Source organism: Chionomys nivalis, chromosome 8, assembly GCF_950005125.1.
Source record: "Chionomys nivalis chromosome 8, mChiNiv1.1, whole genome shotgun sequence".
In the NCBI taxonomy this organism is placed as follows: domain Eukaryota; kingdom Metazoa; phylum Chordata; class Mammalia; order Rodentia; family Cricetidae; genus Chionomys; species Chionomys nivalis.
The window spans coordinates 23,493,355-23,505,703 of NC_080093.1; the positions used below are offsets into that span (position 1 = coordinate 23,493,355).

Consider the following 12,349-nt stretch of genomic DNA (forward strand, 5'->3'; position numbering starts at 1 on the left):
AAACAACAAAAACAGACTCAGCAGGTTGCATTTACTTATGCATACATATGTGTGTATATATGTATATATGTAGCAATAATCAAAGAAAAGAGATGCTATCAACTGGAGAGCAGAGGGGGCATGGAAGGGGTTGAAGGAAGGGTACCTGGCAGCAACTGCAGTACCTGGAGGGAGAAAAGGGAAGGAGGAAATGACGTAGTTCTGTTTCAATTAAAAACACTAGTGTGGCGGCACACACCTTTTATTCCAGTACTCAGGAGGCAAAGGCAGGCAGATCTCTGTTTAAGGTCAGTCTTGCCTACAAGGTTACATAAAGAAACCACCTTTAAAAAAATCAAAACACCAAATAAAACAAAAACCCCTACCCCCACCACCAAGGGTGGGGGGCGGGGATATGAGAAAGGAGGGAGGTAAAATATAGGTGGACAGTAAGTTGAGAGGAGGCTGAGGTATTTGCTCAGTCAAAGCACCACAGAGAAGAACCCTCTGGTCCTCTGCTGCAGCAGGCCCAAGGGCATCTGGCCCTCCCTGAAAAGGCCTAAGGCCTCAGAGATGTTAGAATTCTCTAAGTCCACTCTGCTCTAATATCTTGGCCACACTTGTGATTCTATCATGTCCATTATCTTCACTGTGCTTATTCCATACCATTTTTTTTGTTTGTTTGTTTCATTTTTTTGTTTTTTAAACTCCCTCACTCTTCTCCAACTTGATTGGCTAGCCCGGGGTGGGGGTTGGGGGGTACAGACCCCACGTCTGGCTTTGCTCACCAGCCTACTTCACGCGGGTATTTCCCACTTGACTGACAGCAAGGAGAAGTGCTCACTTACTTTTACTAACTTCTCATTCCACTGCAGTCTTGTGCAGACACTCTTCATAGGAAGTTAAGTCAACACCTAAAACTACACGGTATTACTGTGTCCCTTAATCTTTCTCAATTCCTGTCTTTCCCACTTCGCTGCTTTACTCAGCTTTATAGCCATTCAAATCACTGTACAACTGTATCGTCCTACATTACCATATGTGAACAACCCTGACAGAAGACCCAGACCCAGAATATGACCGTCCATCAACAGACTCCATGGAAGTCTAGCGATGCTGCTCAATGACACTACTTATGCTGGCAACACAAATAAGGAATGCTTTGCAAGTGGGATTATTTTCTCTAAAGGTTCAATATAAAAATATACAGGGCACAGAAACAGGACACAGTCATTAATAAGTCCCAAGCTATGTGCTATAGAATCCCCAGATCTCTCTCAGGCACCAGGCTGAATACCCGACCCCACTATTTTCTTCAGGATCCCTGTGGATGATAAAGTCCACATTCTCGCTACCACTGTATTCTCATCAAAATTCTACCACTTCAACTCTCAGTGAAGGTGCCAGGCCCTCACTGTTTATACCGGAATGATCTGTATGGCTTGTTATTTACCTCTGTAAGCTTTCAACTACTATTTCAACAAGCTATTGCCAAGGCGACTGGCTGCTCTCCACAAACTGACAGTAAGGGCCTATTGCTGAAGACAACACTTACATACCTCACTGAACACAGGAAGCCGAGCCTAGGGGCAAACCAAACACTCTTGTTCTGCTAAAGGAACACAGCAAGAACTCCACATGATATTCTTTTATACCAATCGATCAGTACCTCAATCAGCCATCACCAACAAAGCTTCTTCTTGCAGTGGATGGCAACAGAGACCCACAACTGAACAGTGTGCATGGGGTAAGAAATTTCGGAACACTCAATCCTAAAGGGGATGTCTTCATCAATCCCTCCCCCCACAGCTCAGAGACCTATGTGAAAAGACTGGAAAAGCCAGAGGTGATGGAGGACTCTATGGAAACTGTCCCCAGACACAACAGGACTGATACACATATGACCTCAGGGATTGCTGAGAACATGCACAGGACACTGATACACATATGAACTCACAGACTGTGAGACCTGTATAGGTTCACGTCAGATGAGGCCCTCACTGAGAGGGGGAAGTGGACACAAGTTCCCAGCCCTAACCAAGAAGCTATCTGCAATAGATCCACTGGCTATATTATCCGCACTTCAGAGTAGGCCCCATGCCCAGGAGTAACAGCAGATGGTCAACACAAAATAAAGTCCATGGTATCTTTGTAGACTTTCTGTCTCATTGGCGTGGGAAGTCCTTCTGTATATGCATTGCTTTTATTGATTAATAAAGGAGCTGTTTTTGGCCAATGGCTTAACAAAATACAGCCAGACTGGAAGAGATACATATATATATGTATATAGAGAGAGTAGGCAGAGTCAGTGAAACACCATGTAGCCGCCAGAGAGGAAAGACGCAAGATACCAGCTGGAGTCTTGTGGTAAAATATAAAATAATAAAAATGAGTTAACCAAAGATGTAAGAGCTAGCAATACACTAAAGTAATTGGCCAAGCAGTGATTTAAATAATATAGTTTTTGTGTGACTGTATTTCGGTTCTGGGCGGCCGGGAACAAACAAGCAGCCTCCTACGGCGTCTCGTACTGCTCTGTTGGGCTCTTTTCATCTCACTGGCCTTTTACTTGTGTATTCTGGTTTCCGAGTTTGCATTTTTGTAGGTTATCTTGTGTGTGTGTGTGTGTGCGCAAATGTGCATACACGGGTGAGTTTCTTGGGGTTTTTTGTGGTTTATTTTTTAAAAAGAGAAAGCAAGAGCATGGAGCTGGGTAGGTAGGCAGGTGAGAGGAGAAGTTCGGGAGGGGGACATGTACTCAGACTACACTGTATAAAAAATTTTAAATAAAAAATGGCAAAAAGGGAAAATTTCAGCAAATCTTTTTATGGAAAATATTTCTTTATAATGTATTTTAACAGTGTATGCTCCAATGTTAAAATAAATGTTAAAATGCTATTTCAAGCATCTAACTAGAAGTTCATGGTTGATCAGGAAAAGATTTTAAAAATAATTTTTGCTTATAACTAGTTATGTATACTTCTACAATCTTTTGGTTTTCTTCAAAAAAGAGACACTAATTTGGGATTTTCTTTCAAAATTTGTTTCAGGGACATAAAATTTGTAGAAGACAGAAATTGGGAGATTTGTGCTTTTATCTTATCTCTCATAGTTGGCCATTTTTGCTAGAGAGATCCAAATCCAAAAACAACACACAAGTGTTAGGACTGGTGAAACAAAACAGATTGTGAGCCTTATTCAGGTACGTACAGATAGAACAGGAAATAAATGTGCCTGACTGCCCACGCCAATGTGTACGCCTTAACTGTCTCTTCTCCCCAAACATCCACAGTTCAACCACTCTTCACCACCCCATCCCAAATCTTACTATCTTGGTTTGAAGTCTGTCTTATAGGTGGCGCTGTGTGCACCTGTGCAGGTGGAACCTTAACTGATCTGGTGTTCCTTGAACCTGTCAAACATACTCTCTGAACTTATTTGCTATTCCCTCTGTCTAGAAGGTTCTTCCCATATTCCTCGAGGTAGCTCAATCCCCTAAAGTTTCTGTTAAAATGGCACAGAGGTGACACTGCATCGCATAAAATAACCCCACTCTTATCTAAATCTGTTCCCTTTCATGCCTTCACCGTCAAATATTTTACAACTCATTAAGTTTCCCTTCCTCGGATGTAAATTCCTGATCAGATATTTTATTTTGAGCACTCTTGTATCATCTGTATTTAGAACTGTACCTGACATATAGTAGATAATCAATAAATGTTTTCAATAACAATTAATTATTAACTTTTCAAATTAAATACAAGGCAAGGGCAAATTAACCACAGAAGGCATTTCATAGTTAACTGCTAATTGAATGGCATGAGCCAATTACTATCCCAGAGGAATATCCATCAAAACCATGACAGCTTTTCCACAGTATATGTGACCAGACCTGATCGCAAGACCCCGCAAGTATCAGTATGTTCAAGCAGCATTCAATAAAATTCTGTTTTTAAAATTAAATTATGATTAAATTATATGGAACATAAAATATATCATTTTACTTTCCAGGTGACTGTATCTGGCTCATCTGTTTGAAACCATGAGTATGAATTCTATCTGCTCAGCAGGGGAGAGGAGCTCAAAGGAAGCTTTGACAAAAGGCCGTGCTGCTACATGAGAAACTGACAAGGCTTTGGGGTCGAATTCGGGTCCACCACAGTGGTAGCTGTGAGACAGTCAGTGAAACGTACTTTTCACGTACATAAAATGTGGAGACTCCGAATACTCTCTCCGCTATACCTTCTGCAAACCGCTTCAAGATACCAGAAAAGCTGTAATGATTTAGGTGCATACAGCATGGAGTTTACAACGTCTGACCAACAGTAAAGCAAGTCTACTGGAATTAGTTTCACTGAAATAAAATCGTACTAGCAGAAAGCACAGACATGTATACTCACACAAGTGATTATAAAAATGTCTCCTTCCCTTTGATAAGGCAGGAGACAATGAAATCTTAGAAACTCTTCAGCTATGGTGCTACTTCAACAGTCTCAAACTTGACAAGTTTCAGAATTAACAAGTCAACTCCCTAAAAGACAGGTGCTGTGCACAGGACCCCTCAGGAAGTGGGTCTGTGGACAAGCTGCATTCCTACTAGCTTCTCAGGAAATGCTGACAATGGTATGACCATACGCAAGCTCTACCTTCTTCAGGGTCATTTAAAAAGACATGAACTAGTTCACTTTTTGCAAATTCATAGTTACTTAAAGCCCTTTTAGAACATTTTATAGTCCGTTAGGATTCAACTGAAAGGAAAACACACTCATGACATCCCAGTGACAAAGATTCGGAAAGTTAACTTGGAAATAATTCTGAGACTGCCTTGTAAAACTTAAAATCCAGACAAAAACAAAGCACAGCAGTTTTAAAGGAACAAACAGAAATAAATCTTGATGAGCAGATGACACAAATACGTACATGTATGGAGGCATTCTGTCACTGTTGTGGGCTTGATCAGATAGCCTTTACAGATGTAGCAGGTGATGTAAGGATTGAAATCTTTCACCAAGTGTTTCCTTTGGGTAGCCATTCGTGGTTTGTCGGCGTTAGCAGTTCAGGCAAAGAGGGGCACTAAGTGGATGCAAAGCTGGTCCAGTAGCTGGCACAATGTTCTTGTAGGCGTCCTGAGGCATGAGCATGAACATGCAGCCTGCACAGGGTCACTGACCATCACTCCTCCTGGCAGGGCTGCCTTTTCATATCTGTTTCCAAAACCATAGAGAGAAGGCATCAAATTCCTTGGACTATGTTTAATATCAGGGTCAGTAAGTTTGCAGGGTCTAAATTTGGAGAGCAGAACACAACCTTTATTGTACTATTAACCTGTAAATCTATTATAAGTTAACTGAGAGTAACAAACTCACCCAGTTCTGAAGCTCAACTATCACCTCCACTCACAGCACCAAAAGCTACTTAGTCCAGTTAACAGCACTCCTCAACAGTACTGCATTTTACTGTCTCCCAGGAGCTTCTACCACGCAAGGCACAAAGACTCAAAACTAAAATCACTGACCCACCTACCAAAACTCCCTGTATACTTGGCACTCTCCAACTAGTGAACAGTCAAATCAAGTTGATGTCCATTCCAAATAGATGCCCTCCGGCCAGGCCACCTTCTATTCTGCTACCAGCTGTGTTCTATCCATTACATTAGAGCTTCTCAGAAAACGACAGTGCTTCCTCTTACTAACAGACAAGTCTGCTTTTTAGTCTGTCCCATGAGAGGTAACCACACTTCTGGTTGACGGTACCCTTGCCTTCAACCCTTCAGGTAGACTGACACAATCACTCCTCTCCATCATGGGCTCTGTAGGGATGTAGCTTCCATCCAACATGCCTTTCCTTTTGACAGCTGCATCCTACTTAGCCCGAGACTTCCACTCCAATGCTGTCCAGCGTAATCTCTAAGGCTTACTTCTCCCTGGTTACACTTTTCTTTCATTATGGTTTACAACTATTATTCATTCATTCATTTATTCTTGTTTTCCCCAGGATTGATTTTCATATGGCCCAGGCTGGCCTAGAACCCTGATGGGATGACCTGGAACTTCTGATCCTCCTGGCTCAATGACTTCAGAGTGCTGGCATTACAGGTGTTTGCCACTCCCAGATTTCGCTGTGACAGGGAGCAAATTGAGGCAATGTGCATGCTAGGCTACCAACACTTATTCTTTATCTCTATCAGAAAGTGTCAATAGAAACCAGTCACCCTTAATAGATATATAACCTAGGGAATGCACTTTCTTTAAGTCTCAGGGGGCTGTTTATTTTGTTGCTTTTAATTGTAAAATAACGCTAAGAGCTCCAGCTATCTAGAATGGCGTTTTACAGTGAGATATGACATTAATTTTTCTTGCAACTTTATGTTACTTAGTTTATTTTAAAAGTTTTGCAAGTTCCTTACAAGAAAGATGCCCTTAGAAAATAACGCCAATGAAGATGTTGATTTCACTAAGTTCATTTTCCGGACGGGAACTTTTCTCCTATCTTGGCTGTTAGCTCATAAGCAAGGATAAAATAACTGGAAAGGTCTAGAAGGAATCATTCCACCAGCACACACCCACTGTGAACGTCCAAGACAGAGACTCTAAGCGTCTATCCCTCCGGGGAAATGGTGTTAAGGATATGACAGAAGGTGTAATTTAATTAATTGCAATCTCAGGATTCTGGCCTTAGCCCTTCGTGACCTTCAGGAAAGCATTAACATCCTAGCCTGGGTCTCCGCTCCTTCTCTCTGCTTGCCCTTACTCCCAGGACTTACTCGTGCGCTCCGCTCGCAGCAAACCTGTGGGAAACGCAGTTCCTCCGGATCCCAAGCCCAGAGCCTTGTCACCCAGACGCCGAAAGGAAGCTAGGGCTTGCGGTGTCGCACAGGCGGCCCGAGGCAACTTTTCCGCGTCGGGAGGCGCGGGTCCCGGAGGTTCAAGCCCTCCCGCCGCTTAGCAGGTGCTCTGCCGGGGCGCCGGGGCCACTCGCGCCGAGACCGCGGGACAGGACAAGTAGCCGCGGGCCGGCCGGGCCGCCCCCGAGCGCAGAGCCCGAGCCCCGCACGCCCGCCCCGCCCCCGAGCAGCTCGGGCTCCAGCGCCCGGCGCGGCAGGTGTCTGGGACGCCGCGGTCGCCGGCGCAAACTTGGCGCGCGGCCGGGCCACCCCCGCGCGTACCTACCCAGCGGCCGCCGCCGCTCCTCAGCCCGCCGGCGCGCCCGCCTCCGAGCCCGGGAAAGCGAAAGAGAAACAGCGCCCGCCGCGGCCTGTCTGGTCCCCGCGCCCTGTCCGCCCTCCCCCAGCAGGCGGGAGCGCGCGGGCTCCACAGGGCCACTCGGCTCTGGCGCGATAGGGCGCGGCGAGCCTCGGGGCCAAGCCGGTGCCGCCTCCAAGGGCAGCTCCACCCACCTCCAACCGCCAGAGCCGCCCGCCCGCCGGCCACGCCCCGTCCCCACGCCCTTCCTCGTGGGCCCCGCCCCTCCCCGCCGGCTCGCCGGTGCTCCTCCTAGGCGCCTGGGCCACCCTGCTTGCCCTGCCCCCCACCCCTGTCGCTCCTGTGCGACGACACGTAGTTGTGGCCAAATTTTAATCTCTGTTCTTCTTATCCTCGACGCCCATCTCCCGGTTGTTTTCATTATAACAATGACCAGTACGTTGTTTTTTTTTCCCTGGCGGGTTCAAAAGCAACGGTCAGTGTTGAGACTGCGTCACCCCACTAAATTTTCTCCTTGGGGTCAGTGAGATGGCTCAGCCGGTAAAAGCCCTTGCTGCCACGCCTGAACACTTGAGTTCAGTCCCCAGTACTCCACGGAGGGAGATGAGAACGAACAGAACGACTCCTGCAAGTTGTCCACTGACCTCCACAAGGGTGATGTGGCACAAGTGCACCCGCATACATCCATAGAAATAAATATAATTTAAGATATCAAAAAATAACTGGATCCACGGGGGTGTGGTGGAGATGAAGACATACCTTGCTATGAACCTTATTTAGAAATCACTATTTGAACTTGCTACAATAAGATGGGTCCAGCAGTCATCCTCACTGGCAAACACAGGTAGACTGGAAATTTGTCATGAGGACGGTAAGTGCTAAAAAATGATGACTGTTTGCAAGGTTCAAAACAAAAAACCCCTGCCCCCAGTGCTCTTTCTTAGTGGACTTTGAGATTTCCAAGACACCATTCACCAAAGAAAAAGAAAGATTCCTTGAAAGGCGTCCTGTACTCATGCGATCCTTTTCCACTGCTTTTGCCAAACTCAAATTCCTGCTACTACAACTGTGCTAAGCATGAGCTAGAGCCGGTCCTTCACACCTTAGGCGACTTTACTCCAGGACTCCTAGGATCCTAGGCAAACCAAGGTAGCCTTCACTTACTGACCAAACATAAAAGGAGCATTTTCCAAAGAGCAAACTACGAAGGCAACCTTCTATCTCACACACCAAAAAGGAAAGAAAAAAAGTTGCAATTCCATCACCTCTTTTGTGAAAGCCAGAGCAAAGGTGGCTAAAGAATTCACAGGGAATGCGGAGCATTTGCATTATCCCCTGGAGACAGACAGGCAACACCTCTGGCTAGAGACAGAGTTCTGGAGATGGCCAGAGGACCAAACCAACAAAGCCAGGCACACAGGCTTCCGGAGACACATCTCAAACTTAAAATGCACCAAGTAGAACAAGAAACTTTAAAAACCATCCACATTACGACTAAACTTAGATAAACTGGATGAAAGTACAACAAACTCAGTTGAATTCTGCCACCGAAAGAATACATCTTCTGAGAGAGCTTTAAGTGATTTCTTTATAATCTTCTTAAAGACTCTTTTGCAAAACTATGATTCCAGGATAGGATGGCTTCCACAAGACACAGCAATTACAGTAAGCAAAAGAAAACAAGCCATGTCGTCTTTCAGACGGAACATATCCAAATGGGAAAAGCCAACCTATTTCCAGTCTATTTAAAATATGCACTGGAAGATTCTACTAAAATATTACATGGAAGACCCTGTTGCGCACATTTGTAGCATATATAAAATGGCCCAATACTGTTGCAGCTTGTGTCTGAAATTATTTTAAATGTCTTTTGTTTTCCAGAAGTAACAGTCTGTGAAACTCAAGGGAAATGCAATTGGTGATCAATAAGTTATCTACCCAGTATTTTCAGAAATGATCTTGATCATGGATTCAAGCAGAGAGGAAGGGCCCATACTTATGTCGCGGGCAGTCCCTGGAGATGGACACAGCGAGTATGATGGTGGGGCTGAGAGATGGGTTGGGGGAGAGTGTCTTAGTCATTGTTATACTGCTGTGAAGAGAAATCATGACCGCAGCAACACAGGGGAAAACATTTAACTAGGGGTCTGCTTAACGCCTCAGAGATTTAGTCCATCGTCATCATGGTGAACAGCATGGTGGCAGGGAGCGTGAGGGAGCGTGGTGGCAGGCAAGTGGGGTGCTGTAGTCATAGCTAAGAGCTATATCCAGATCCCTATAGGTTAAGAGAGAGAATGGGCCTGGCAAGTGTTTTTGAAACCTTCCTCCCCAGTAAGGTACTTCCTCCAGCCCTCCAGCAGCAAGGCCATAGCACTTAATCTTTCTAATCCTCAAACACTGCCACTCCTTGACGACTAAGCATTCGAAATGATCCATGGAGGTCATTTTGTGATTTATTCTCTTTTCTTAGCAACCACCTTGATTCTCTCACCCCAAAACAGAATAAAGAAACAACACACACACGCGGTTCCTACTTCTGACTTCATTTTACAGACACAAGACCAGCGCCAGAGAAAGAGCAAATCCACAATCACAGTTGATTTGGGTTGCGCCAAGTACAAAACAAAAATGTCAGTTCAGTTTTATTTATACCCTTTAGAAATTCCCAAGTACAAGAAGTTATGGGATATATAGTAAGCAGAATAACGTAGAAACAAGTCCAAAATGTGGGAGGGGAAAGCAAGTAGCGGCAACTATTTTCACCACTAATTAATTAGTAAGTTAGTATCAGCTGATTTTAGTGGTATAACTTTTTTGAAAACTAAGGAGATATATTCCCGAGAATTAAATGAATTAAATGATGGCCTGTTGCGGGATATTTGATTGCATTGTGAAACCCCAACACTGTGTTAATAAAATTAACCTAGAATTAGGGGACGAGCTAACGACTAGTTGACAGGAATTAGCCACAGAGAATATGGAGGAGCAGGGATATGAACACAGGAAAGGAGTAGGGAGGGACATGGAGGTACAAAGGCCCTTTTGGTTTGAGGTAGATAGAGAGAAGCTTTCTTGCTGGGTCTCCAGCCAAAAAGGAAGGTCAGCTGGTTGTTAATAGGTCAGCCTTTCTGAGTTAATAGGTTTTTCACCCCAATATCTGACTCCTGAGTGTTTATTGGTAAATAGAATAACTTAGATAAAAACAAAAAGTCTTTTCATTTTAAAAATTATTTTATGAGCCGGGCAGTGGTGGCGCACGCCTTTAATCCCAGCACTTGGGAGGCAGAGGCAGGCGGATCTCTGTGAGTTCGAGACCAGCCGGGTCTACAGAGCTAGTTCCAGGACAGGCTCCAAAGCTACAGAGAAACCCTGTCTCGAAAAACCAAAAAAAAAAAAAAAAAAAAAAAAATTGTTTTATGTACCTCAATATAGGCTTTTTAACAGGTATCTTTAATATATAAGCCACCTTCTGTAATCTAAATGTCTTTCTATAAAGAATGTTGAAAATATTAAAATTTAATGGAAGCATTCTATTGGACCCAAGTGCCTTTGTGTTATGACCATAAATATTATAGCTCAAAACCAATGACTGCCTAAAATTGGTGATGGAGAGCGGGGGGGGGGGGGGGGAGGGGGGCAGGATGCTGAACGAAGGCATAGTCCTTCACCATCCTTGACCATGTCTCCTTTTCTCACGGTGCCAGTTTCCACGACTGCCAAGGACTCTCTGCCCCGTCTCTTGAATCCCTACTCCTGCTTGCCCAGGTCACTACCATCTTCCCTTCATCCCACCAGACTATGAATCAGTGGACATAGAGCTGCTACTCTGTGGCCCTCATCAAAGCCACAGGACTCCTAACAATAGGGTACCACATCGTGCCCCCACCTTAAAAAAAGCCTCGAGTTATTAAGCAAACTCCAAAACACTTGTTGGTAAGGTCACCCCAGATTCCTGTCACCTCCACAGCCCCTCTTGACTTCCAGGATCCAAGCCTCGATGAACCTCTTTGACTTCTGGATAGCTAAATGGCTTTCTTACAGTTTGGTACTCTAATCTAATTCCTTTGTTCCATCCTACCCCTGTAAAGTCTGAACAAGGCTTTTGTATTTCTTAGGTATCTACTTATTCCACAGGAGGTCTCCTGGAGATATCCAAAGCTCCGAGGAGCCTTCTCTACAGACACAGACCACACATACATTTACATGGCAACCCCTTTTTTTCTCTTTTTTTGCATGGGTCTGTGGTGTGCACATTTTTAACCTGTGTGGGTACAGGTGTAGAAGTATGTGCATGCATGTGGAGGCCCAAAGCTGATACCAGGTATGTTCCTTCATCACTTTCCACCATATTCATTGAGCCGTATTTCTAAAGGAATTTAGAGATTGCTGATACAATGGATGGACCATCTGTCTGTCTTTGTCTAAGCATCAGCATTACAAATGAGAACTACCCAGGATGTATGCAGATACAGGATCTGAACTCTGAGCCCCATGCCTATCTGGCACGTGCTTTACCTGCCAGGTCATCGTCTCAGCCCTAAGTACCACATTCTTATTCTTTCAATTCACCTATCCTTCTGACTTGAATTATCCAATTTATTTAGTAGTCTGAACTAGAAGATGAGCCCAGTGTATTTGCCCTGGTCGATCCAACCCTGATGCAGGTGACAGCAATCAGCACTCAAAGAAATGTTTATTAGACACAGAACAAAACAAACAACAACCAAAACCCAAATAGCTACATCTGAGGATGGAGTCTCTACTTTATTTTTTTATTTTTTTGATTTCTTCTAGGGCGAATCTTAACAGAGTATGATAAAGGTATAATCCCTGACTTCTAGGACAGTTAATTAAAATCACACCAGGGAGTGAAGACTTAGCCACAAGACCGAATTATATAGAAATACACCAGTTTTGTTAACGGTGTTAAACAGAACATGACCAAATGGTAAGAACGCCAGGAGAAGGGAGTCACATTATGTAGGGGTCAAGAGATCAGTCCCGTGTGCCCACCCTGCCTGTGAGAAAGGCCAGCAAGGCACAGTCCCAAAGGCTAGGATCTGAGGAACAAATGGAAAAGTTAGAAGGAGAAACTACAAACAGTACACTACAAACAAGCAGAGAAATGCCAGAGACAAGACTGAGTCCCAGTCCCAAACAGTAAACAC

The 12,349-nt window shown here is 44.5% G+C and overlaps 1 protein-coding gene across 4 annotated transcripts in view; it reads right to left on the reverse strand.

Moving 5' to 3' along the window:
- The window catches only part of Pcgf5 (polycomb group ring finger 5), a 106,623-nt gene that overhangs the window by 33,978 nt on the left and 60,296 nt on the right, over positions 1-12,349 (reverse strand). For 2 of the 4 annotated variants that reach the window (XM_057778163.1, XM_057778166.1), the window contains exon 2: positions 4,900-5,183. In XM_057778163.1, coding sequence (XP_057634146.1) covers positions 4,900-5,011 — 112 coding nt within the window. In that variant the 5' untranslated portion in view covers positions 5,012-5,183. Of the gene's footprint in view, positions 1-4,899; positions 5,184-6,742; positions 6,934-7,148; positions 7,297-12,349 lie in introns of those variants that run through there. The other 2 variants (XM_057778164.1, XM_057778165.1) reach the window with 2 other exon arrangements.